Source organism: Mirounga leonina, unplaced genomic scaffold (genome assembly GCF_011800145.1).
Source record: "Mirounga leonina isolate KUSES-001 unplaced genomic scaffold, KU_Mleo_1.0 Mir_201, whole genome shotgun sequence".
In the NCBI taxonomy this organism is placed as follows: Eukaryota; Metazoa; Chordata; class Mammalia; order Carnivora; family Phocidae; genus Mirounga; species Mirounga leonina.
In genome coordinates, this window is record NW_023270504.1 from 28,863,522 (window position 1) to 28,891,114 (window position 27,593).

General features: G+C 52.7%; 1 protein-coding gene across 1 annotated transcript in view; it reads right to left on the reverse strand.

Moving 5' to 3' along the window:
• Nucleotides 1-6,463: 6,463 nt before the first annotated feature.
• SLC6A13 (solute carrier family 6 member 13) overlaps nt 6,464-27,593 on the reverse strand; it is a 37,909-nt gene continuing 16,779 nt past the window's right edge. Inside the window, exons 5-16 of the mRNA XM_035028492.1 lie at nt 26,091-26,231; nt 21,311-21,395; nt 20,498-20,630; nt 19,459-19,593; nt 13,837-13,940; nt 12,824-12,948; nt 10,407-10,519; nt 9,940-10,077; nt 9,115-9,217; nt 8,539-8,639; nt 7,160-7,330; nt 6,464-6,844 (exon numbers count right to left, since the gene is read on the reverse strand). Of these exons, the coding sequence (XP_034884383.1) occupies nt 6,722-6,844; nt 7,160-7,330; nt 8,539-8,639; nt 9,115-9,217; nt 9,940-10,077; nt 10,407-10,519; nt 12,824-12,948; nt 13,837-13,940; nt 19,459-19,593; nt 20,498-20,630; nt 21,311-21,395; nt 26,091-26,231 (1,472 nt within the window). The 3' untranslated portion in view covers nt 6,464-6,721. The remainder of the gene's footprint in view (nt 6,845-7,159; nt 7,331-8,538; nt 8,640-9,114; nt 9,218-9,939; nt 10,078-10,406; nt 10,520-12,823; nt 12,949-13,836; nt 13,941-19,458; nt 19,594-20,497; nt 20,631-21,310; nt 21,396-26,090; nt 26,232-27,593) is intronic.

The window sequence follows — 27,593 nt, forward strand, 5'->3', positions numbered from 1 at the left end:
GGGGTGCGGGGGGCGCGGCGGGGCACGGGATGCCCCAGGCCCTGCTGCAGCCCACACCCACATACCAGTTCCCCTTTCTGTACACACACTGGTGCCATTCCTGTCACGTCCCTTTGCACACACATACCTGTGTGCATGGCACCAAAACCTGACTCCGGCTAGTCCCTCACAGCCTGGGGGCTGCCGGGTTAGGCTGCTGGCCGCCTGCACCTCCCCACCACTCCCTTGTTGCCCTTCTCTGGCACAAGCATGCTCACGCCTCCCCAAAGCCTGAGCTGGGGCAGCTTCCTCCTTCTGGGAGACGCTTGGCTCCCTGCTTGCGCTGCTTGACCCATGGGGGAGGGCAGGAACCCCTCATCTGCATGGCTAATTGCAGGTCATGGGTCTTGAGGGATGCCCAAGATTTGTCCCGTCTGCTCTTCCTTCCCATCTCCCTGGGTACTGTCTGCTTCCCCTCGTTCCCTCAGCCAGGTGATCACCCCTCCTTCACCTACTCCCTAGAGCCAGCCCCCCACCTAGGGTCTTTCCCAGGCTCGTCCCTGAGCAACTTAGAAGCTGTGGGTGGCTTGGGGGAGCCGGGGTGATGCCCCTGGTCCTAAGATGCCCCAACATCAGACTTACCTTCAGCCCCAGTCTTTTGTACCACAGACACACACAATCCTACAAAACCTTGCCTCCCAGGACTCACCCCTCCAGCCCCTCTGAGGCACCCTCTAAGGGACTGCAAAGACACAGCCCGTCCTCTGCTTCCTGCTCACCTCAGTCCCGAGCTCGGCTCCCGTGGTCAGCTCAGCTCCATGCCTCCGGTCCCCGGGACAGTGGCGGGGAAGCCCACACAGCCGGGACCTGAGAGGGGAACCAGCCTCCACCTTTGCTCCTTCTCCTGTTCCTCCCAGCTCAGAATCCCATCCGAGTTGTTGTCCCAGGACTCCCAGACAGAAAGCAGCTCTGTGTGTGTGTGTGTGTGTGCGCGCTCACGCACACCAGTGTATTGGGAAGTGAAGGGACAGAGAAATACCACAGCAACAGGAGGGACTGAAGCCAAAAGTTTGTGCACCAGGATTACAACATCCAACCTCAGGAAGCCAAGTCCTCTGTTCCCAGTCCACCACCCCCAGCTCCCTCCCACTGTGGGAGCCCCCCCCAAGCCCTCCCACTGAGCTCTGTCCCTCCAGTCCAGCTCAGACTTCCATCTGATCACGTCTCCCTCCTTTTGCCCCTCGCGCCTTCCCCCTCCTCACCGTGCCACTCCAGTACCTGCTCCTTCCGAGGGAAGAGACGAGGATGTACAAGGCAGGGTGCAGCCTTTTCTTACCAGAGCAGTAGGACAGGAGCCACCACCCCCTGGGGCTGGAAACTGAGAACCTCAGGAGGGGAGTTGGCCTCACTGACGAGGGCTCAGGAGGAGGGTGAATCACGCGCTGGAGTTTTCCACCAAGTACCTGCCCTCTGTGGTTCCAAGGCAAGGCTCTGGACCTTCACAACCACTACCCTTTGCCTTGGGATTTTCCTAGAGAAAGTGCCCAGAGCATACCTCAAGAAGCCTAATCTAGAAAGGACACAGGTTTATAATCAGACAAGACCTGAGTGTGAACCCCTCCTCTGTTCTACTGGTCAGGTCAGCTAGGCAAGGATCTGAGCCTCAGTTTTCCAATCTGTAAAAGGTACAAAACAAGACCTACCTACTTTTTATAGTTAGAGACAATATGGTAAATTGCTTAGGAGATTGTAGATGCTTCAGCGGGGGGGTGGGGGGGGGTCAGTGGTGTTTGCTGTGTGTCCTCTGGAAGTGGGGGCAGGGATGGTGTGGCGTCCGGTCCCAGGCAGCAATAATAATGCTCTGGTGCCCTCTCAGCACTAAAGCACGTAACTGGGACTTGTCTGATTGCCTGGCCGCCATCAGTGGTGAACTGGTATTTGTTGAATGAACGTGTGTGGCCTTCTGCTATGTGCCCAGTGAGCTTATGCAGAGTGGGGTGCCCCTCACTAGTCCTGCACACGCCCTCATGGTGCTGGGTGCAGGACTGTCCCGAGGTCCTTCATTCAGAACAGCCAGTGCCTCTTTCAAGACAATGAAGGTAATTTCTCAGCCCCAGGTGGTGTGGAGGGAGGGGGAAGTTGTGGGGAGAAAAGGAAATTTCCCTTTGCATGAGCTTCCCCTTCGTATTTTAGAACTTCCCAGTAGGGCTGGGGTGTGAAGTTAGAATCTCAGTCTGTAGTTTTCCATCAAGCAGCCCCACTGGGTGGCTCGCAGGCCCCTCACAGCATCTCCTATGGGGTTCCCCAGCGTGAGAAAGCCTGAGTGAGTCTCAGTTCTCAGACTCCTTGCCTCTGTGAAACCAGAAGGCAGACGGAGGGTCAGCCCTGGCAGAGCCGTGCATGGCCCCAACCAGAATTCACGCTGCAGTTACCCCTGCCCACAGCTGGGATGATGTGACCTGCATTGCTGCATCTGTCCCTGCAAGTTGGGTCCACCACGGGTCAGCCATAGAGCTTAGTGCAGCGGGGACACCAAAGTCCACAAGATACAGAACAGCAGCGGCAGCCTTTCTGGAACAAAACACCCAACCTCCCCATGAAGGGGAGTGAGAAGAAAGAGAATCAGACTAGGCAGAGGGGAAATTTCCCGGCTCATTCATTCATTCAAAAATTATATTTCATGCCTACAGTGTGTCGGGCTTTCCACAAAGACCTGGGGTTACACATGGACAAACAGTCCTGCCTCCTCTCCTTCACCTTGTAGGAGAATAGCTGCCTTGTTGGTCCTGGACTCCTTTTAACTTTGAGCCCCACCTTCGTCAAGTCTCCCCTCGCCCCTGCAACTTCCAACCCCTAGTGGGTATTCAAACCAATTAGTAAACTCCTGGAGGCCGGAGATGCCTGTCTTTGCAAAAGGTAGGAATCCCTAAATTACCTGGAAAGCCTACCTAAGACGGTTTCCAAACTGGGAAGGGCCCAGAGACAAGATGGAATACGGTTAAATGACTCAGTTATCTTGCTGCGGTGAGAACCGTGAACCCCATAAAATGGTCTCCTCACCACCTTCATCTAAGCCCATGCATGCCTTTAGAGAGCCTGGCATGGAACCTGCTTCCTGAGCATCTAACTCTTGTTCTACTGCAGCATAATTGTTTCCTAGACCAGAAATATCTAAAAGGTAGGGGACATATTTCCTAATTCTTTGTTTCTGCCTTCAACATTTAATACAGTGCTGGCTCAGTAGGCACTTGATGTTTATTGGATGGATGGATGGATGGATGGATGCAACTTGAGGGAAAAAATTGATCCCATTTTTCCATTTTCTGGAAAGGCCCTGCTCTCCCAGAATCAGGGGATAGATTAGGGCTTGGTGGACTCAGCTCCTGCTTTTCTTGGACAATACTGCTGATGCTGGGCAGGACCCTGGGACAACAGGATGCAGAGTTATTCTGGGGCTACCTCTCCCTTGCTCCCCACCCCCAGAAATGCCTAGCTCAGGAAACGGGTAGCCTTTTTTCTGGGCCCAATGCCACTTGATGCGAGGGGCTGGGGAGGCCAGCAGACTGCAAAGATGCCTCTGAACTCTTCCTGGGCTTTTGTGTTTCATTGATGGCCCAATGTTGTGGGGCTGGAGCCTTGGGAAAGAAGCTGGATTTGCTCAAATATGTCCCCGTGGCAGCTCTCCCTACACCCTCCACTGGATTCCAACAACACACTGATCTAGGCCTTATTATTTCCATTTTATAGAGGAGAAAATGAGAGTTCAGAAAGGTGAACTGGCCCCAGGTCCCATAGCTCAGAGGGCTCAGACCCAAGCCAAGACCGCAAGCCTCTATAAAGGAGTGCACTGGGCTGACTGTGGTGTGTTTGAGTTGGTGCACATTTATCTGAGGATAAGGAAGGAAGGACTGTGTGTCTGTGTGCACACGGATAGATGTGAGGCATGTGCAAGGTCTGAAGTATGTGACCCAAGGCTCCAAGGCAGCCTGGTGGGCTCGGCGCCTCGTCAGTTCTTCCCTGTCTGCAAGGCCTCTGCTTGCAGCTCCGGTGAGCTGTGTCACTTCTCTCCGTTCAGCCATCACTTGCCCAGTGCCCCTGTGCCTGCCTTTTGTTATTTGTTTTTTGTTTTTTTAAGATTTATTTATTTATTTCAGAGAGAGAGAGAGCACGCGCGAGGGGTGGGGTAGAGGCAGAGGGAGAGAAAGCCTCAAGCAAACTCCATGCTGAGTGCTAAGCCCGAGACGATGATGCAGGGCTTGATCCCACTATCCCAAGATCAGGACCTGAGCCGAAACCAAGAGTGGGATGCTTAACTGACCAAGCCACCCAGGCGCCCCTGTGCCTGCCTTTCTTCTCTAACAGGTGGGGCTGCTAGACAAGAGGGGTCCCCTTCCTTTTGTGTCTTCTTCCTCGAAGAACTGCAGGATCCAGTATCTGCCCTTCCAGGCAGAGAAAGCAAATGGGACAAATAGCCCCTCCCCCACCTCCCCCTCCCCCACCTCCGCTAAAGCCGAGTCCAGGTATTCCTGCTCCCGTTCCCCGACCCCAACACTGACAAGTGGCTTTTCTCTCGCAGCTTTGCCTGTCACCCCCCTGGGTTATTAGAGCAGATCACCCTCATCCATCCCCCGAAACTGGCTTAATGACCTCACACCGCTTGGCACTGAGTGACTGAAAGCGATCTCACACCCATGACCTCATTTGAGCCCTACAACAACGCTGTGTGCAGGAGGGGCATGGTATTCCCTCCATCGGAAACACGTGAAGACCTCAATTGTGTGTGACTTCCACAAAAACAAGTCAGGAGCAGGTCAGGGCTGGGCCCTGCATCTCCTGAGCCTCAGGCCAATGGATTCTTTTCACCCTATATTAATGAATCTCCTAACTAGGATTCCAATGGCCATTACGGAACTGCCCGCAGGCATCCCCTCCCCGGCCTAACAGCTGCTCACAACTGTGGCCACATGGCTGGAGATACAGCCAGCGCACCCTCAGAACCGCCTTCCCAGCCCACCCCACCTAAACCAGCAGCCTCCTTCCCAGACCCCAGTCCCTCCTCGTAGTACTTTGCTTTCCCTCCATAGCATCGGCCACAATTTTGTTGTTGCAGAAATTCTATTTTTGTACCCCATAACACAGCGCCACATAATAGGTGTTCTGGAAATATCATCAGATGGATGGAGATGCCAGGTTTCTCTCGCAGATTTACTTCTCCCACCTACGGCTGTGACTGAGCCTGGCACGCTTGGGGGATGCCCAACCAGGCGCTTGTCCAGGAGGGAGCAGCCAACGCCAGCAAACAGGAGGGCTGCGACCACTAACTTTGATAAGTTCTCCAAACAGCAACCAGAAAATCAAAACCTGAGGACTGGCAACGATTTCAGTGCCCTTTCCCACTAACTGACTTGTAAAACAAACCAGGGAAATCGCCCAGGGAATGCTGGGAGCCCTTGGTCTGCAGCTCTAAGCATCGCCAATGCTCCCCCAGACAGCAGCAGAAGAAGGACCATCCGAACAGAAGGGGGGACACAGGCAGATACGGAAGCCTCCACACGCTCAGGGAGAAACGCAGCTGTGTGCCTTCGGGCACTTACACACACACACACACACACACACACCAAGAGGTAAGTGTGCCCCAGCTCCACACACAGAGGCTGCAGACACACCTGTGGGATCCTCTGGGGATCCCAGGCCACGCCCACTGGCCCCGAGGTAGGACAGGCTTTGCCTTCCACCTGGATCCTCTCTGCAGCCTGACCGCAAGAGCTCCTCTGTGCAGCTCAGGCCCTGACCTTGAGCCGGGGTCATGGCAGTGCCGCCCCCTTGTGGCCACGTCTAGCAGCACCGCATCCAGCACCTGTTCTGAGCAAGAGCGAGGTGGTCCCGAGGAAGTGGGATCCCTCTGCTGGCTGAGCTGGGGTAGTGCCCGTTCTGCCAGGGCTTGTCGCACCTGCCGCCTCAGGTCAGCAGTCACTGCTGTCCCCCGCGTGCCCCTGGCGCAGGCCCTGGGCAGGTGCGCACACACCGTTTTGGCAGGCGGGGTCAGGGAGGGGGGCGGAAGGGGAATGTGGGCGGAAAGAAGCCCGACCACACTTTCCTCTTCCTTCCTCCAGCTAGGGCTCAGGTCCCCCTCGTGCCCACCTCCGTTGCCCTGCTTATTCCGCTGAGCGAAGGAGGAGGGAAAGGGCTCTGGGGGGAGCATGGACAGAGTGTGACAGACCCCTCTGGTGTGAGTGTCTGAAGATGGAGGCTCTCAGCTGGGCCCCGCCGTCCTCCCCGGCACCACCGTCCCCTCTGCTCATGGGCCACAGGAACTCAGTGAGGAAAGGGGAGCCAGAGAGGAGGCAGGGGGCGCTAAGCCACAACTTGAAAGCGAGGAGGTGCTCAAGGCAGCCAAGGCAGAGGGGCAGGAACCAGGCGGAAGAGCTGGCCATCGGTGGGAAGAACATGGATTTAATGGAATGAAGGGTAAGAGGGACTGGGCTCTCGCTCTACCCACCAGCCCTCACCCGGCCTCCCCAGGCCTGTCTCAAAGGGGGCGCTCTTGATACCAGCTTCTCACATCTGTTCGGCCACCCCTGGAGCAGTGACGTTCTGGTGGGAGGCGCCCAGCCCCAGGTGGATTCCAAACTATGCCCTTGCGTCTCATCTACCGCAGGTGGAGACAGAGACGCACCGTGGAGCCACTTCGGCAGCCGTCCCCACAGCCAGGCCCATGGGCACGATCCCGAGCCCGGCGGCCCTAGCAGTGAGACTCTAGTTCTGTGAGTATGAGAAGCGATGTCTTGGGTGTGGCAGGGGCCGAGGGTTCTGCTCGCTTCCATCCAGGCAGGTCCTCAGCTGGGCACATGAGCTGGCGAATTCTCTGCAAGGGAAGTGGAGGTGGTTATCATGAGCTGGCGTCAGGCTGCCCGCTTCCCCGATTGGCTCACCGGGGTCTGCCTGCCGCCCCCCCCCCACACGTACCCTCCAGCTGCCAGGCCTTTCATCCCAGCCTGTGGCTTGGAGGCATCAATCTCTTTCTGAGACTTGTAAGCACTCGCTCTGTCCCTCCCCAGCAGCCTCACCAGGCTCGGTGGCGCTCCTGTGTACCAGCTCCTATGCTGGTGGACATCTGTCTATCCTCATGGGGCCCTACGTCATTGTCTTGGGTTCCTGCCCTTCCCCATGAACCCCCTACCTCTCTGAAGGAGCCCTTGAGGGTGCCGAGTTTATAGAAGCTCCAGGCAGGAATGCAGACCATGGAGGACAGAGCCAGGAACCAGCCCAGAGCATCGCCCCACCACGGGTATGTGTACTTTTTGTTGTAGGTCAGCGGGGTGTACTTGATCAGGGAGAAGAGGAAGGTGGCCTGAGGAGGAGAGTAGAAGAGAAAGGGGCTGGGAGAGCAGGGGCCTTGCACCCTCCATGACCCCTGGAAGAGCTCTCAGACATCAGTCACACTGCAAGCTTGGACTGGCCTCCAGGCTCGTCTGGGTCAATCAACCCCCAATCCCCATCCACATTCTTCTTCTTTTTTTTTTTTAAGATTTTATTTATTTATTTGAGAGAGAGAATGAGAGAGAGAGAGAGCATGAGAGGGGGGAGGGTCAGAGGGAGAAGCAGACTCCCTGCTGAGCAGGGAGCCCAACGTGGGACTCGATCCTGGGACTCCAGGATCGTGACCTGAGCCAAAGGCAGTCGCTTAACCGACTGAGCCATCCAGGCACTCCCCCATCCACATTCTACTCAAAATCCACACCCCCCAGTAGAATTTCCAGGGTGCTTCCCCTGTCCCTTCAGGGCCCCGTGCCCCCAGGCACCTCTACACAGGGCTGTCCCTCAGTTAGGACATGGTTACATGGCTGCTAGTGTTTTTGAGTGTTTAAAGCTCCAGCACCATCAGTTGGGGCTGCGAGGGCCTCAAGGGCAGGGGGTCATGCCTCCTGCCCCCTGGGCCACATTTATACCCTGCATATAGTGGGCGCTTGGAGGAGCAGCTAACACACAAGATAAAGCCCCAGGAGGCAGCACCTAGTGGCTTACGGCCTAGACTCTGGAGCCAAGCTGCTGGGCTTGATCCTAGCTCACTGCCATTTTCTCACTAGGGTAAATTGCTTACCCTCTTTGGCTTCAGCTTCATCCATAAAATGAGTATAATAGTAATTCTTCATGGGGTTCTTGTGCAGATCAAGTGGGTTAAAACGTGCAAAGCACCTTATGCCTGGCACAAGGTGCGCGCTCTGTAATGGTGTTGTTATTATTGCTGTGGTTATTAGTATCACTACAAGCAGCCCAATGCACTTGGGTTGCCGTCCTGCCTGTGACATTTGACTCACATTGTGGTGTTGGTCAAACCACCTGGCAGCTCTGGACCTCAGTTTAACCTTCTGTGAATTGGAAAGGAAGAATCTATCTTGCTAATCATTTTCTAGAACCCAACAGGAAGATGAGTGAAAATCTAAAATGATTTTCAATTCTCGTGGAGAAGTCCCTTCTAGAGCTAACAGCCGATCTATCCTCCTACCACCACCATCTCTCTTTGCCTTCACGTCGCTTTCCCCCTGAAGGTTCTCTTACTGTGCATACAGCTGGGGTGAGGAAGAGCCAGCAATATTTGATAAGAGGCCACGGCCTGTATCCAATCATATCTTCAATGTTGTCATAGAAGCGCCTGGCTCCTACCAGGAAGAAGAGAAGGAAGGAAGGGGGAGAAAGGACATTCTTCAGCATCCGAGGCATGGGCTGGATGGGCAAGGACCAAGAAATAGAAGATACCATGGCTGTCTTTCCAAATCACTGCTGGGAGAATCTCTTCCCGGGGATTCATAGGCATACGCAGCAGGGGGCAAAACTTGGCATAGGCAAAGATAATGACTTTCTGAACATCAGGGTTGTGAAGGGCTGACGAGGTTTGGCTAGGACAGGATATGGGCCCACTCGGGGCAGTCTGGGTGCGGCCATAACCAGGAGGGTGCCAAAGCAACCTCTGGAGGGCCCTTCCAATGGTAGCGATTTAGGATTCTTGAGATTTTTGAGGTCGAGCAGGGGAGGAGTCCCAGGAAAAGGTGGGTGAGAGCAGTAGATGACTCTTGTCCAAGGGCCCCGAGGTGGTGATGAGCCCTGGGGTTAGGACCTGGGGGAAGAGTCACTCACCATAGACCCAAGCCACACAGAGGGACTCAAAGATGGCCACAAACAGGAGGCACATGCCGCTGGCTGCATAGTAGTCAAAGAGCTGAAATACGTACATTCCGCCCTACAGGGGAAAGAGAAAAAAAACCAGAACTGTATCCAGAGAAAACAGACAGATTTACCCCCCTGGCCTCCAGCCTCACACCCACGGACACAGAGCAGACCTGGTGAGGATCACAGGGGACAGATATTAAAACAGAATATAGTTTGGGAGCTGTGAGGCACTAGGCAGATATGAGACAATAATTTTTTTGTTATTATTTTCGGAGAGAAGGTGGATAAAACAGACAGCTATTGTTAGCTCATCCCTGAGAACATTTAGGGATTGACCCAGAAGTCGGAGACGAAGTGTGTACTTTCTGGCAGACGATCAGGACAGAGGCCGTCATCAGTACTATGAAGCTGACAAGCTCCATCTCCTTCCTTCTCCCTTGAGACGAAACACAGAATAGTACCCATCCCCAGGGCTCCCTTCCTCCCTTTGAAGTCTGTCCCGGGAACGTGGTTCAGCTGGCTGGAAGTTATGGGAGCTTGCTGGAGAGGCAGTTTTTCCCTAACCCAGAACTTCCTGACCATCTTTCTCATACCTCTTAGCTTTCCACTGAGCCAAATCACCCCTCGGAGGTAGGTGGCTAATGTTCCAAGGCCAGAGGAAGGCCTCACCTACTTGGAGCTCCCTGTGGCTGGAAAAAGAGGGAGTCCCAGAGCCCTGAAGCCCGGGAGGCCTGTCCAGCTTGGCTTCTCCTCCTCACCCGGTCCCCACCTTCGCACCTCCCAGACCCTCACCTCTGTGAGCATGACCAGCCCGATGAAGAAGGAGGTGACAGACACGCCCAGGATGAGGAGCTCCCTCCGGTTCTTCTTGCGGAATACTCGGGGGTACATGTCCACCAGCGCCGTCACCAGGCTTTCTACGCACACAAACTGGATGAGAGGGCAAAAGAATTGGAGGGAAAGAGAGCTCCCAAAATACGCCACTGCATCAGCCAGCTCTGGCTTCTTGGTCCCAGGCTCAGCCCTGCCCTGTCCCTGTCTCAAGTCCCCAGGGCTGTCCTGGCATGCTTAGGTCTGGACCTACCCTGCAGAGCCCCTCTTGGTCCCTCGAAGGGCCTCCACCTGTGACATTCGCCCAGTCCCCAACTGTCTTAAGGTCCCTCAGGACATGGGGCTCAGCCTCCTGTCCACGGCTCCCCTTCCTCCAGCCCGCACACACGCACTTCTCTCTCAGGCTCCGCGTGACCACCTCGTGATACCTGACTGTCCAGTCCCAGGAGGACGACCATGAAGAAGAAGCAGCAGGCCCAGAGAGGAGAGAAGGGCAGCATCACCACGGCCCGGGGGTAGGCAATGAAAGCCAGGCCGGGGCCTACAACAAGGAGCAGAAGAACACAGCCCAGTTTCTGGGCTGCCTCCAGGCCACGTGTGATCCCAAGGCTGCCCAGCGTGGGTCATGGAATCACGGGAGCTGGAGGAAACCTCGCCCCACAGTTACAGTCATCACCCCCAGCCTCCCCTGGGAGAAGCCACCCGAACCTCCACCTGCTCCCCAGATCTCCAAGGCACCATCCACTGTGTTCTCCTTGGAAGGAACAGAACCTAGAAGCTGTGGGTGTAAGGACTTTGGGAGACGGAAAGGGGGCAGATCACCTGCATTTCTGCAAGCTCTACCCCAGATCCTCAGGGCTCACTCTCAGGACCTATTGCCCCAAACCAGAGGTTTCAAACTTAAAAAGAGCTCAGAGCCGGGCAGGCCACGTATATTTGTGCAGCTGACCCAGGCTCAAATGAGCACAGGCGGAGCTCAATGAGACCCACCGTCATCATGACCCCACCAAGGCAATCGCTGTGTTCTTTCTACAAAGAATATGCTCCCAAAGAAAATACCTCTAAGACTAGATTGAACCTGGGGCCACCAGTGTGCCACGTCTGCACCCAGAGCCTTTCCTGTCACCCTACAATGAGTGAACAGGCATCAATTTCAGAGTACCATTGACGTACGGCCTCTCAAACAAATTAATGTTCCTCTCAGCTGGCTCAGATGACAGGAGCAGATACACATGCCCGCGCCCGGGTTCATCCAACAGAAGCTTCCTCTGAGAAACAGTATGACTGTGACCTTGCATGGTCATTTACCTCTTCGATCCCCACCTGCCACACTGGTGGGATGGGGATAATACCAGTCCTGCCTCAAAGCTTTCCATTGCCTGGTGCAAGCAAACTGCTTCCTGCAGTGCCCGGCGTAGAGCAAATGTTTAATAAAAGTGAAACAGCATCGTTTTTAATAAGAGTCAGCGATGTCAGTTCCCAGTGCTTGTCACTCTGCGTAACAGGGCGTGCTTGGGAAGGCGATGATGAACCACTGTCTGGCTGCAGAGGGCCAGAGGGTGGTCCTCAAGAGTAGGGGAAGGGCAAGGGACACTTACAGCTTACCCAGGTAGGGGACTGATTCTTGATTTTATTTAAAAGCAACAACAGGGGGCGCCTGGGTGGCTCAGTGGGCTGAGCCTCTGACTCGGTGTCGGCTCAGGTCCTGATCTCAGGGTCCCGAGATTGAGCACCACCCCCACCCTCTGGGGCTCCGCACTCAGTGGGGAGCCTGCTTGAGAGTCTTTCCCTCTGCCCCTCCCTCTACTTGTGTGTTGAGTACTCACGTGCTCTCTCATTCTCTATCTCTCTCTCAAATAAATGAATCTTATCTGTTTTTAAGATTTTATTTATTTGACAGAGAGAGAGGGAGCACAAGCAGGTGGAGTAGCAGAGGGAGAGAGAGAAGCAGACTCCCTGCTCAGCAGGGAGCCCAGTGAGGGGCTCGATCCCAGGACCCTGGGATCATGACCTGAGCCAAAGGCAGACGCTTAACCAACTGAGCCCGCCAGGCACCCTCAAATAAATAAATCTTTAAAAAATAAAATAAAAGCAACAACAGGGGCACCTGAATGGCTCAGTTAGTTAAGCGACTACCTCTTGATTTCAGCTCAGGTCATGATCTCAGGGTCCTGGGATCGAGCCCTGCATCCAGCTCTGCGCTCAGCCGAGAGTCTACTTGAGATTCTCCCTCCCTCTCCCTCTGCCCTCTGTCCCTCCCCTAGCTCATGCTCTATCTCTCTAAAATAAATAAATAATCTTTAAAAAAAAATAAAAAATATAAAAGCAAAAACACTGCATGGTGAAAAAGAGGAAACTCTGTGCCAACATAAACTTATCTTTCAGATACATTTTAAAGTGAGCAAAACAATGCAAAGCGCAGAACAGTGTCTATAGTATATTATCAGTTGGTTTTCTAGAAGAGGGGGTAAGAAATAGAAATAGTGATACGTGTTAAGTATGTATGAACGTTCATGTATGTGTGTATGTGTGCGTGCACTTTTCTTCTCACAGATGCCTAAATTGTTTCTGGAAGGAGAAACACAAGCCTGGTCACACTGTTGCCTCCAGGGTAAGGAAGTGGAGGCCAGGTGTGGGAAACACTCCCTGTATACCCCTCCACCCTTTGAAGCTGGGGTGAGTGTGGATGTGCTCCCCCAGGTCTTCCCAGGGATGCATACACTGAAGGGTGACCGTGGGTCACCCCCAGTGTATGTGACAATAGAAAGGCGTCCAGATCCCAGTTGGCAAAGGTTCAAACAAGGCTCACAGAACCCACCCTGGCACCCAGCCCTCCAACACTCACCGGACTCGGCCACCTCAGAGATGGGGACCCCCTGCTCCTGAGACATGAAGCCCAGGACAGAGAAGATGGCAAACCCGGCCACGAAGCTGGTGCCGCTGTTGAGGAAGCAGAGGGCGATGCAGTCCCTGTCGGGCAGGCAGGGGGGCAGAGACAGGCCGGGTCAGCAAGAGGATGCCAACAGGAAGCCCCTCAGGTGGGCAGACACTCACCCCAGCCCTTCATGCAGGCCAGAGGGGGGCTGCCTGCAGGATCCAGATGAACATTCAAGGGGTGGGTTCTGCCTGCCCCCCACCCACCCATTAGCTGAGACTTGGAGTCAGTCACAGTAGTCACTAAAGAATAAAGTTCTAAGGAAGTAAAATATTCATCTAAAAATTACGAACTGCCGCACAGCCTCCCCTCCCGCCATATTGCCACCACACCTCTTGGGACGCTACCACTCAGACACAATTCAGTTTGGCACGCTAATGTGGAGGGTATGTATAGACACGGACAATCCCAAACCACACATAATCCTCATCCCCCAAATTTGATTTTGAAATGTATGATGTGATTTTTTTTTTTTTAGCTTTAACTTGGCTGAGATGGTCTGATATGAACCCAGTCGGCTGGAGGGAACCCTGGGGAGGGGGACATGAGATGGGGAGCGGTGAGGTAAAAATAGGTAAGGGTTCAGCGTTGGCTGGGGCAAATAAGGCTCCCCTACATGGCATGATGAATGACTTCTCAGGCTCGAGCCCACTAACCTCTCCATTAGCCAGCGGGCTGGGCCCCCACTGTGGCTTCCCAGCCAATCCCAACCATCCCAGCCTTTGGAGGCAATCCCTATGCCCATGCCACACTTGGCTCCCTTTCAGCAACTGGGGGCCCTGGGGCATGGGAAAGTGGGGTGAAGATGGGTGGGGGCAGGCAAATCCATGAGCTGTTGCACCATCCAAAGCAGCCCTGACCTAGCACGCTGGAGGGGCAAGGGAGAGGCGGGTCGGCGGCCCAGGCCCCACCCTTCCAATCACCTGTAGCAGTTGTTGTGGTACTTGTTGTAGCTGCCCAGGGCGGTCAGGCACCCTAGACAGATGGCGAAGGAGAAGAAGATCTGGGTGCCCGCGTCCATCCACACCTACACAGGGAAAAGGCAAGAACGTTGCACCCCAGGAAACCCAGGCCATCCGGGCTCCATGGGAGCATGCAGGCCGGTGGCCAACGCTGCTCTCAGCTTGCGACCCGGCTCTCCCAGTGGGCACCCCGACAGCGTTTCTCGGGCGCTACCAGGACAGCGCGGGCAGCAGGCATTGGGCGAAGCCTGAAGGACCCGGGGTGGCGGAGCCTGGGAGGGAGCTCTAGGACTAAGCCAGGTCTGGCACCAACTTTCTGCAACAGAAATAAGGCCCTGATTCTGCCTCCACTTTCTCCCTTCCCGGGCCCTCCTTGCAGTATGACCGGTTTGCAAGGAATTCGGGGACAGGATCTCTGGAGCTAGGGGGTCCTTCATATCAGTGCCATGGCAAGAATACAGCTTTGCCCCTCGCACCTCCAAATCTGCTGTCTGGAAAGCAGGAAGAGTCATCCTCAGCTCAAAAAAGTCCAGAGGCTGGACAGGAATGCATGTACTTTGTACTCCTTGGGGGGAAGAGCTCTGTGGCTAAATCCGGGGCCCGGCTAGGACCGGTATTATCTCAGCTGGCCTGGCCGGCCCGGGCATGTTATGATTTAGATTTAACAGCTACAATAACATCCCAAAGAGAAAGCACATCAAGGCGAACAGGACTGGGCAACCCTGACGATCCACGGGAGGTGGGGTCCCAGGGCCACAGACCCTCCCCAGGCGCCTCCTATCTTCAGAAGATGTGAGCGCCACAAGGGAGCACTAAGCTACGGGTGCAGAAACCACCAGGCAGGCAGCCCAACCTCTCTGGGCTCCCCATTTCTTGTCTGTGCCTTGTCCTGCTCTAGCAGCCCCCAAAAGGCCCCTGGTTCCTTCCACTCACGTCAAGCTCCCAAAGCTCACATCCACCAATGCCTCAGCTGCCGTGTCCCTGGCTCCTCTCACTGCTTCCCTGACCATTGTGACCGCCCCCAACCTCCTTCGCTGTCTTGTCACACGCGCCCCTACCAAAGTGCCCATTTCCCCAGCGTTGTGGTGGGTCTCGGGGACACATCGACAAGCCCCCGTTGAGATACTGGATCTCTAGGACTTCAGGAAAATGCAGAAATCTGCATTATTTTCAGAGCCTCCTGAATGATCCTAATGTCAGCCAGATGTGGGAGTCGCTGCCCTACAGGCCCTGAGAACTGGCGCCCGGGATCTGCCCAGGGCACCCTCTCCTTCTGTTATATTCCATTTCTGCGGGAAGCGGGGAAGAGCCAGAAAGACGGTGAAGAAAAGAGGAGAACATCTCTAGCCTCCTGTCCCTTCTGCTCACTGTGAACCCCATTCCCTGACCCAGGCCCAGAGAGGGAGGGCTAGGAGACACCCCTATCTACCTGGGGGCCCACAGCCACCAGCCCAGGTGATCTCTCCCCAACAGGCCCTCCAGGAGATGGCCCAGGAGCCTCGGGTCTTGGAAGTTTGCTTCCCGGGCCTGGCAGTGCCCAGGCTGCAGACTGACCCACGAGTTAACAGGGAAACGCTCCGCTGCCCTCAGAGCTGCTCTGCAGCTGCCCACACACAGGCAGGGGCCGCAAATCCCAGGGTGCTGAAGTTTCGAGAACTTGGGCTTGGGAAAAAAACATAAGAAAAACTGTGACTTGGCAGTTCACCCTGCCCTGAGGGGGACAGACTACGATTGGGTTGGGGGCAGAAGTTAATGAGAACAGAGGAAAATGCAGCAGGAGGGCTGAGAGTTCTGAGGACGAGGGTCAGATCCGGAGCCTCTGACTAAAGCCCGCTCCCCGGGAAGCTTGGCAAGCCCCCCCTACCCCCCGCTCTTGGCCCAGCTGCAGCCTGACAGGCCTGCTGGGATGGGGAGAGGAGTGGGGTCAGAGAAAGGGCCACAGGAACAGCAGAGCAAGCTGTTCTGTTCCCCACCACAGGCGGCCTGCTCCCTAACCACGCCAGCAGCCCTGGTTTCTAAAACAAAGCCCCGATGCGTCTTTGGCTGTGACAGGAGACTGACCAAGAATAAAACAAGTGTGAGACACACCTGGTGGAGTGTGGGCAAAAGAGAGAGGTCTTCGGGGGAGCAGAGGAAGACAGGGACCTCTAGAAGATCCAGGAAGGATGTTTTCAACTTTGAGCTCAATCCCAACGAGGATTATATTTACTATTTGTAGGAAGGCAATAGTGGGTAATGGAAAAAGCCTGGGCTTTGGAGTCACATTGAACTGGGTTCAACTCTTAACTCTATTTATTACTAGCTGCGTGATTTGGGCAAGTCACTTAACCTCTCTGAACCTCACTTTCCTCATCAGGGAAATGGGTATAATAACAAATAAAATATTATATGTGAAATCCTTAGCACATAAGTTAAGTATGAGTTCCCTGTCTTTCTGGAATAATAAAAAGCAGCCCTGAAAACTCTCACATTCATACTCTTTGGAAAATGTGTATCATGGTCATCAAGACAGCAGACTCCTGAAGACTACTTGGCATAAAACCCAAGCTCCCCCACGTGCTAGTTTTGTGGATTTGGAGCAAATTTCTTAAGTTTTCTACGCTTGAGTTTCTTCATCTACAAGATGAAGCTAACAGGGACTCATGGGGCTGTGTGGGGTCTCCCCGGCATCATGCCCTCAGTAAAGCACCTGGCAAATAGCGAGCACATAATAAGTGTGTTTGTTGTTGCTGTGGTTACTTCAAAAAGGCAACTCACCTTTCAGTGATGATGAGGTCCCATAGATGTCAAAATAAGAAGACCCATTCTAATCAATGTTCCAACCGCCTCCCTAAACAAACCCTTCATTAGAAGAGCTTCACATGGAGCTTTCAAAGGTTCCACAAGGGCTCTTTGGACACCCTACTCCCTATCCATCTACCGAACAAAGGCAGCAGAACAAAGGGCCAGGCAAGGGAAAGAAAGGCAGCCCGGGAGAGTCTGGAGTCTCCAGGAGCCCCTCCCGCGTGTGAAAGGGCTGAGCCCCAGGAAACACCGGGAGAGGCATTGAGCTGCCTGACACCCAGCAAGCCTGGCAGCAAGAGAGGAGGGAGCCAGATAAAGCCAGCATTGTCTCTGCCTGCCTCCCCCTCCCAGACGGAGTGCCTGGCAGACAGAGATGTCTGGGGTCTTTGTGCTGGCTAGCAGGAATCTTACACCTTTCTCAAGTGCCAGGCAAATGCTACTTGGAACTCTCACACTTCCTGGGGAGTGCCAGCTACATTCAGTTAGGGCTCCGGCAGGGGCATCACCCCAGAAGGCTGTTACTCTCTCCGACAACAGAGGCCTACTGCAGCCAGAGACCGGGACCCAGCGGCCAAGAAGGCGGCGGGGTAGCCCAGACCAAACCCGGCCCTGGAAACATCTCCCTCCTCACAGCTTCAGAGGATTTGGAAGAAACATGCTCCCTGCACAGCCCACAGCTGGCCGGGGTTGGAAGGGTGGTACCCTGGACGGCAGACGAAAAGAGGTTTTATTCCCCGCAGTAACCCAGACACGGAATCATGGCCTTGTTAACACTCAGAGTTTAAGGCTGTCTGGTCCACCTTCTTCACGTTTGCTGCCAGCTACTATCTAACAACGATGACACCTAGAACAGACCTGTCGCATAATAGATGTTCTGTAAATTTTTTGCTGAATGAATGAGCTTTGAGAAAAACAAAGATGAGCAGATGGGGACTTTGCCTTCAATTCAAGAGATCGTAAAGCATATGGATTTGTCATCATTCAGACCCAGGTTCCAGTTGCAAATGTGAGGATGGGAAATGCGTTAAGCTCCCTAGGCCTCCCTTTCCTGTAAAATGGGGACACCTCACTGGTCTGCCACGAGGATTAGCTGTAATACTGCACGTAACAATGACAGGGACATGGTTAGTGCTCGATCGTTGTTGACTATAAATAGCTGATCAGGACAAACGAGGCATTGGTCACAGAAGCCGAAAATCCATTCCAGAAATACCAGACCCCTCCCTCCTATTTCTCTTTCAGCCTACCTGCCCGTCTCCCTGACTGAACACGGCTCCTCCTTCCCAGCCTGACCCCCAAGCGAAGGCGGACGGCTGCTTAGCCACTGGTTCACATGTCTGCGGTTCCAGAACAACAGTGGAGCCCTCCCGCACAGGAGATCCAAGCCACCCTCCACCCCTGGCCTTCAAAGCTGGCCCCCACGAGCTCCTGCTTGCTATGGACTCTCCACCACAACACTTGGGTTCCAGAGAAGTCAAAGGGCTTATGATTCACAAGATAAAAGTACACTTTGTTTGGCCAGCCACTTACTTGCTGTGTGACCTTGGGCCTTGTTTGCTCATCTGTTCAGTGAGGAGTTTGCACTGGTTGATCTCTGGGGGCCTTTTAGCTTCAACGACTACAGTTCCACCGTTTGCTCCCAAGCCTGACTACAGCCCGTGGGCCTCACGTGGAGATGAGGCAGCGGCAATCCGCACCTCTACTATGTCTAAGAAACGGGGGAGGGAAGGATAAGCCTGTAGCCCACCGGATCATTGAGCAGGACCTAGCGCATAAGGCTGCTGGACCCCGTGGGGAGCTTCTGGAAGACGAGTGCTCTGGCGACTGCCGGTTGCCGGCAGAACTCGGGATGGCAGGACTTAACTTTGCCAGGGTGGCTGGGAGCCATGAGAAAAATGCAGCTGCTGGATCCCCCCCCCCAAATTCTGCCCAACAGGGAACTCAGCATTTGCAATGTCTGCAAAGCCATCCGGCTGTTCTCGTCTCTTCTGCGCCGGGAGCCTCCCGCCCTCTGTCTCCTCAGGGCCCCCTTGCAGACACAGAGAGCTCCTCCAGCCCCCAAAGGGAGGGCGACCTCTGTGCCAGGGAGGCAGAGGCGGGGCACGTAGCTGGGCAACGCATTTTAGGGGCTCTGGGGTGGAGCTTACCCACGCTCCCCTCCGGCCCTCGACACCTCCTGGCTTTGCCAGCTTTCAAAACGGCTGCCAAACAGGAGAAGATAAGAAACCCGTCAGCCGCGGTGGCTTCTTATTTCAGGCCCTGCTCTCCAAACCCCTCCAGTGAGCAAGCAGCACTCCCTCCCCGTGCCAGGCCACGAGGAAGCTGGCCGAAGCAGACCGAGTGGACGAGTGGACGTGAAGGAAGGGCCAGAGGGGAGGGAGGAGGCCAGGAGGCTGGGACCTCTGGACAACTAACAGGGAACTCGACACCAGCCCAGCCGGGCGCTGGGAGGGCTGGGGAACCAGGGCCTCGGGATGGGCCACGTGGGCAGAGGGACGGAACCAGAAGGGCTGGTGGAGGGGTAAGAAATCGAGGTGAGATCACTCAGAGGAAAAATGGGACAGGGGGACGGGGAAGATGGTGGTGGGGACCGGGCTGCAGCCTGTGGGTGACGGATCCGCAGCCCCTGAGAACCATGCCTGGGCTCCCTGGCAGCCGCCGACCAAGCGGGGGACCACAGACAGCTGCTGACACAGAGCTGGAGACCCCCCACGCCACCATGGACACCGCAGGGCTTGGGCCAGGAGCAGGGAAAAAGCCTCCAGAGCCACGGGATGGCCCCTGTCTGTGGCTTCTTACCTGGGGATCCCACAGACGCGTGAGGTTGGGGTACAGGTAAAACTGAATTCCTTGGGCTGCCCCGGGCAGCGTCACCCCTCGAATTAACAGGACCACCAGCATGAGGTAGGGGAATGTGGCTGTGAAGTACACCACCTGGCCGGGGGGCAGATGAAAGACAAGGAACCTGTGAGTTTGGAAGGAGGGGCCCCGAGCACCCCGGGCAGCAGAGGCAGGAAGCAGGAGCTCCCCCCTCCACACGTACACAGAGGAGGTCAAGAGTGTTTCTCTCTGCCCCCTCCCTCTCACCCCTGCAGCTGTTCAGGCTCCATCTGCCCTCTGCCTTAAGCCACAACCACCCTTACCCTTCTCTTCCTCCAGCTTAACACACCCACCCTCCCCCGACACATACCCAGTAAATATTTGTTAAGTGACTTAATGAACTCAGGCATGCTCCCAACAAGTGTGCTTAGAATTATGGCACAGGGCTGTCAGGCACGAGAAACTCTCCAACACATGATCCCTGTCCTCACAGAGCTTACAAGCTTAGCACAGCCAGGCAGCCAGATTAGGAAGGAAGCCTTGTCAGAGGCCTCCAGGGCAAGAGTCCAGAAGGACTCAGAATGCCCTCTAACACCTCATACACTCTCTGGCAGAGTACCCCCCAAGTTCTCAGGGTGGTTGCGAATCATTTTGAGATAAATAGTCTCAGTGGGATTCTTTTTCCAAAGAACCGTTGAATAAATCAGGGAGCCACGACATCTGTTAAATTTGCAATGTGCCCCCACGTGCGGTATACTGCAAGATCACATTCCTTGGAAGTGTCCTTCCTGCCTTTCTCTCTCCCTCCTTTCCATTCCATTTCCCCACATACCAGAGTGCACAGGAGCGAAGCAAGGAGAGGCACAGAATCAAGGGAGGGAGCCACATACAATCTTGACGGGTTCATTCCCTCCCGTCCCTGATCAGGTTACAGCTCAGGGCGCTCCTGGGTGACCAGGCCCCCAGGGAGGGCAGGGAGTCCTGGGACGAGAGGGGCCAGGAGCTCTCCAACACGGACCTTGCCCGTGGACTTGACCCCCTTCCAGATGCAGAAGTAGCAGATGACCCAGGCGAGTAGGAGGCACAAGGCCAGCTCCCAGCGCAGGGCCCCCAGGTCATGGATGCCATCGGAGATCTTCAGGACCCGCCTCCTGGGGAGAGAAGATTGAGCGGGGCTCCACTTTCACCCCCAGCCTCAGTTTTGTGGCCCACATGTCTCAGGCAGTGGAGCCATGCCTCCAGGCTCTTGTCCAAAGGCTCGTCAGCTCTTTTCACTCAGATCCATGAGGCTCTCCTTTGCCCAGAGATGGGGATAGATAGCAAGGGAGATAAATATAAACTGTTCCCGGCTAAGTATGCTCTGGGAGGCTGAGTACCAATTTAACCTAGAGAGGGAGGTGCAAACCCATTATCTTCTCAACCAGGGTTTCGGGATGTGTTGATATTAGGAATCATGGCCTAGGTGAACCCAGGGCTACAAGGGAGGGGGGCTAGGAGGCAGTGCACACGCAGCTGCGGGGGGAGGGGAGGTAGGAGTATCCACACAAAAGTGTTCGCGCCATCCAACATGGGGGGGGGGGGGGGGAGGGAAGGCAGGTGCGGCCTGAGGAGAGTTGCAAAATTCTCATCTTTGAAACCATTTCTGCATTAACCACAGATACAAGCCCAACAAGAAAAAAAAAAAAAGCCACTTAAGTGACAGGGCCACCAAAGAAGAAAACAGAAATTCTTCTCTTGCTGTCCACTGAGGGTCAGCACCACACGAGCCCATTCCTGTGGCCTCCTTTCAAACCCACCGCCCACACTGGGATGGGGAGAGGGCCTCACTTACTCCCAGAACTCGATGACAGGAGAGGTGGCATTCTCAGAGGTCACATTCAGGGAGCCATTGGTCCTCTGGAACTCCACACAGTATTCTACCCGTGGGTCCCAGGGAAGGAAGCAAGAGAAAGATCATTCACTATTTGACATGGCCAGAGAGAGGGGTGTGAAATTATAGGGCAATGGGAAGTAAGGGATCTGGAAGGAACTGGGCTGAAGTTGTCCACACAAACATCCTCGAATGCAAAATAACTTCAACAAGCTTATCTCACCTTCTCCCACATGATTTTACGTGTGGGCTTCTAAATGTTTGGGTACATACTCTTACTAAAGCATGATCAGATGGCATCGGGAAGGATGCCCTGCATGCTGTCTGCTTCAAAGTTTGCAAATATTTCTAGGTCACTGCCTTGTATGAAGGCACAATCTCTGAGGGGTAATAAAAATGCTTTCTAGGGAAGACACGTAGCCGAGTGGCCAAGAGCTCAGACACAAGGTCAGAAAGTTCTGGTTCGAATCCTGACCCTCTGGTTATTTGCATGTGGCTCTCTGACTTCACTTCCCTCGATTCTAGAATGTACATAGTGACATCCAGTTGTGAGATTGACAGGGGACTAAATGAAAACCCGAGGATAAGGTGCCCGGTAAGTAGTGGCTCTTAATTATCTGTAAATGACTTTGGAGTTTCACAACAGGGGCTCGCATTCTTTTTTACGTTGTGTTAGTATAATAATCCTAGAAAATATTAAGCCAAATAGTGTTTTCCCCATTGTACACATGAAGAAAGGGAATCTTAGAAATGGACTGTCACAGTTCATAAATGACGAACTGAGGGCTAGAATCCAGCTCAGCAAATTGTATGTCCTACCTTCAAAACATCTACAATCGGACCTTTCTCATTATGGCCACTACCAGCACCCTGGTGCAGGTGCCCACCATTTCGTGGCTCCTTCACTGGCCTCCAGTTTCTACTCCTGCCTCCCTCGTGCAATCTCCACACAGCAGCCAGAATGATTTTGTTAAAATTTAAGTTACTCTATGTCACGTCTCAGTTTAAAACTCTCCAATGGGCTTCTCACCCCACACAGAGAAAGAAGCCATAACCCCTATAATCACCCCCCCTCGTCAATCTACCACCATCACCTCTGACCTCATCCCCCGGGGCTCCCCCACTCACCTGCTCCAGTCACACGGTGGCTGTTCCCTGATGCTGTAGGCACAAGGCCCCCTCACGGCCTTTGCACTGGTGATCCTCCTACCTAGCCCCTAGCGGCTGACTCCCCACCCCCTCCTTAGAGCATGACTCCTGTGTCATCTCAGTAAGTCCTTCCCGGATGACTCCGTTGAAAACGACAACTCCCACCCCTAACACTCCCAATCCCTCCTCCCTGTTTTATGTTTCTCCCTAGCACTTCTTCTCAGGTAATACATATTACACATTTATTTTGTTTATGGTGTGTGTCTCGCCACTAGAACAAAAACCACATGAGGGCAGGGATCTTTGTGTGCCTTATCATAACCCCAATGCTTAGAACAGAGTCTGGCACAGGGTAGGAGCTCAACAAACATCTGCTGAATGAATGCCCATCGAGCATTCTTTCCACTAAACCCTCTCTCTCTCCTTGAAGCTTCGGCTCACCCAGAAAAGTGTTGTTTCATCTTGACAGGATGGGATGTCCTCTACTACAAAAGATGCTAGGCTCTGAGTAAAACCAGACTCACTAGGAGAAATGTCAAATATGTCAAGAAGCAAAAGACTCAGGTATAGAATTTGCCTCAAGATTGTCTCAGAGATCCCCCCAGTCAACCCCAAGGGTTGTAGGCCTAACAATGCCCTGAAACAAAAGCCCTAGGCCACCAAAAATTTGCAACATTTCTACAAAAGGAACTCCCCTGAGATCTGGATCAAGTCAGCATCTGACAAGCTGGTTGTCAAGGGTGATTTCAGTGTAAATAGAATGATAGAATTAGGGGCGCCTGGGTGGCTTAGTCGTTAAGCGTCTGCCTTCGGCTCAGGTCATGATCTCAGGGTCCTGGGATCGAGCCCCGCATCGGGCTCCCTGCTCAGCGAAGAGTCTGCTTCTCCCTCTCCACTCCCCCTGCTTGTGTTCCCTCTCTCACTGCCTCTCTCTGTCAAATAAATAAATAAAATCTTTAAAAAAAAAAAAGAATGATAGAATTAATGAGGGACGGAGGGAGGGAGGAAAGAAGGGAGGAGGGAAGAAAGAAAGAAAGAAAGAAAGAAAAGAAGACATAATAAAGAAAATACTGGAATAAAACTGATTTTTACGACTGGACTCACCCAACAGAATATTATTTTGAGTGCTTATGGTGTAGGCAGCACTGTAGTCGGGCACAAAGGAGACACAGATAAAGACGCCTTTCGGTCCTCAAGATCTTGCTGACCAATAGCCAGGAAGTGAGGTAAGTGCCGCAGGGAGTCAGGGCTCAGGGCAGGCACCATCAGGTACATTTAAGAAGAACCTAAGGGGGGGCGCCTGGGTGGCTCAGTTGGTTAAGCAACTGCCTTCGGCTCAGGTCATGATCCTGGAGTCCCTGGATCGAGTCCCACATGGGGCTCCCTGCTTGGCAGGGAGTCTGCTTCTCCCTCTGACCCTCCCCCCTCTCATGTGCTCTCTCTCAAATAAATAAATAAAATCTTTAAAAAAAAAAAAGAAGAAGAAGAAGAACCTAAGGACTCTTGGGGTGTGGGGGGAGGAGCCTCCAAGATTGGAGTCTTCACTTGCAAACTGGTGGAATGAAGGTGGCAGAGATCAGCAACAGAATGCCTGGAAAGGGATCAAGGGTCTGAGGGCCAGAGGGGCCTTGCAAATGTGCCTCCTTGGCAAGCAAAGGACTCAAACTCCAGGTCAGAACTGACTACCTCACCTACACACAACAAAACAAAACAAAAGGAGTCCTGGCACAGGTCGGGCTTCACTGATGGACACTGAGGGATATTTGGGCAGTGAGCACAAGAGGGTCCACACTGGACAGCTCCTCACCTGTGTTGTCCATGGAGTAGCCTCCAGCCCCACGTGGCTACTTACATTTAAGCTACTTAAAACTAAACAAAAACTTTAAAACTCAGGTCTTCACACACACTGGGCACATTTCAAGCACTCCACAGCCACGTGTAACTGGCAGCTACCAAGTTGGAGAGTACGGAGAACGTTTTCCTCATCGCAGAAAGTTCTCTTGGACGGCACTACCCTAGGGATTTTCAATTTTTGTTACTTTCAACCACATCGACTGGGTGGTCCTATGGCCACAGGTGGCTCCTGTCGTCTTCTAAAAGAGTCACACACAGTCTTATAAGCACAGGAAAAATCAAGTGTTCTTAAAAATTATAATGAAGACACACAAAACAGCTTATTCCCCAGTTAAATCGAGATGGACTGTGAGATAGAAAGACCCAAGACAGAATCAGAAAGAAGACGTGAGGAACACACCAGTCAGAATGGCTAAAATTAACAAGTCAGGAAATGACAGATGTTGGCGGGGATGCAGAGAAAGGGGAACCCTCCTACACTGTTGGGAATGCAAGCTGGTGCAGCCACTCTGGAAAACAGCATGGAGGTTCCTTGAAAAGTTGAAAATAGAGCTACCCTACGACTCAGCAATTGCACTACTGGGTATTTACCCCAAAGATACAAATGTAGGGATCTGAATGGGTACGTGCACCCCGATGTTTATAGCAGCAATGTCCACAATAGCCAAACTGTGGAAAGAGTCAAGATGTCCATCAACAGATGAATGGATAAAGAAGATGTGGTCTATATATACAATGGGATATTACACAGCCATCAAAAGGAATGAGATCTTGCCATTTGCAACGACGTGGATGGAACTGGAGGGTGTTACGCTGAGCGAAATAAGTCAATCAGAGAAAGACATGTATCATATGACCTCACTGATAGGAGGAATTCTTAATCTCAGGAAACAAACTGAGGGTGGCTGGAGTGGTGGGGGGTGGGAGGGATGGGGTGGCTGGGTGATAGACACTGGGGAGGGTATGTGCTATGGTGAGTGCTGTGAATTGTGTAAGACTGTTGAATCACAGATCTGTACCTCTGAAACAAATAATACATTATATGTTAAAAAAAAAAAAAGAAGAAGAAGATAGCAGGAAGGGAAAAATGAAGGGGGGGAATCGGAGGGGGAGACGAACCATGAGAGACGATGGACTCTGAAAAACAAACTGAGGGTTCTAGAGGGGAGGGGGGTGGGAGGATGGGTTAGCCTGGTGATGGGTATTAAAGAGGGCACGTTCTGCATGGAGCACTGGGTGTTATACGCAAATAATGAATCATGGAACACTACATCAAAAACTAATGATGTAATGTGTGGTGATTAACATAACATAATAAAAAAAATAGTTTATTTAAAAAAAAAGAAGACGTGAGGAACAAAGATCATGGACAAACAATACATACATACACCAACGTGATCAGACTTCAGATTGAAATAAATAAATGGCTAAACTACATAAAAAGAAATCAAGTCTGTTTGCATAATATGTGAATTTACAATCTACGAACTGAATACATTAATTTTTTTTACTTTGAGTACAGTTGACAGTTTTTTTTTAAGTCTGTGACATCTCGCCCATGATGCTGGTGAATTCTCACGCTGATCTTTGATACAAGTTGTCTGTGACGTACTTGGTGGGTTTCTAGTATGTCCCAAGTTAAGGTTGGGGATGGGTGCCCGGGATATGCAGCTAATCCCAGTCCTGGTTAATGTGGCAGAGCAGCAGGGGGAAATGGACTCTCCAGGGATGACCTTACCTGTATTCCACTCATGGTGGCAGCTTCCCCAGGGCAGGTCGACGGTGAAGCTGCTAAAGAGGTAGAAGAGGGCCCAGGCCAGGACAATGATGTAGTAGATGTTCAGGAGGACGACAATCATCTGGGAGGCATAGCCAATGCCTGCAAGGGAAAACTGCAGAATTGGGCTAGGGACAGTGGACAGAGTTCTCACACGCCACCCATCCCAGTTTAGGAGGGGGCTTGTACTCCACTATCAGAGCCCTAAGATAGTGGTGGGCCCAGGTTCCCGGCTCTCTCGTCTCCTTCCCTGGCAAGTGAGGAGGGGCTTTTCTCCCTGCCTTCCATTGTGCTCTACCCTGGCTTCCTGTGTCCTTCCATCTTTATCAGTTCTGAAAATTCACTGATTTAAAGTTATTTTTTAAATGTATAAGACTAACTCGAAGATTCCAATAGTTAATGTTCTCTGGAATTATGCTGATGTATTTTTGAAATATAAAAATACATGTTAAGGGCAGGAACAGGGGCGCCTGGCTGGCTCAGTCCATAGAGCATGCAACTCTTGATCTCAGGGTTGTGAGTTCGAACCCCACGTTGGGCATAGAGCCTACTTGGCACAAAAAAAAAAAAAAAAAGAGCAGGGATAGACAATTCACATAGGAGAAAATACAACTAGATCCTCCTTAATAATTGCAGGTGTGCAAAAGGAAACAATGGTGAAGTACCATTCTGCATAGACAGCCATAGCGAAATTTTTTACAAATGATGTAACTCAGTGTTTCTAAATTTGTCCACATATTAGAATTACCTGGGAATATTTTTAAAATTTCAAAGCCCAAACCAGACCTGAGACCAATTAAGTCACAATCTCTGGGGGTTAGGCACAAGCCTCGGGTTATTTTGAAGGACCCCAGGTGACTCCAATGTGCAGACAAGTTTGGGAACCCCAAATACCCAGAGTTGTGAAAGATATGGGGGAAAGATGCTTACTCAAATATAATGACATAGCAAGTCAATATAACACTTGCATAGGACAACTTAATAAGCCAGATCAAGAGACATCAACTTGATTGTCCATTTGATCCAGCGATCCTAATCCTGGAAATTTATCCCAAAGAAATAATTCCCAAAAAAGAAGGGCAAAGCTATCTCAGCAATTACACATGACAGCAGAATATAACAATTTTATAAGTAATTGAAAATAAGCAAAAAGCCCAAAACAGAGAACTGTTAAGTAAATTATGATATATCCATTCAATTGAAGTTTATGCAATTGTTAAATTCTTGTTGTGTAGAAAATGGAAAATAAGGGTGCCTGGGTAGCTCAGTCGGTTAAGCGTCCGACTCTTGATTTTGGCTCAGGTCATGATCTCAGGATCATGAGATGGAGCCCCGAGTCGTCAGGCTCTGCACTGGTTTAAGATTCTCTCTCCCCCTCTCCCTCTGCCCCTCCCCCACCCTCTGTCTCTAAAAAAAAGAAAGAATGGAAGAAAGAGAGAGAAAGAAAGAAAGAAAGAAAGAAAG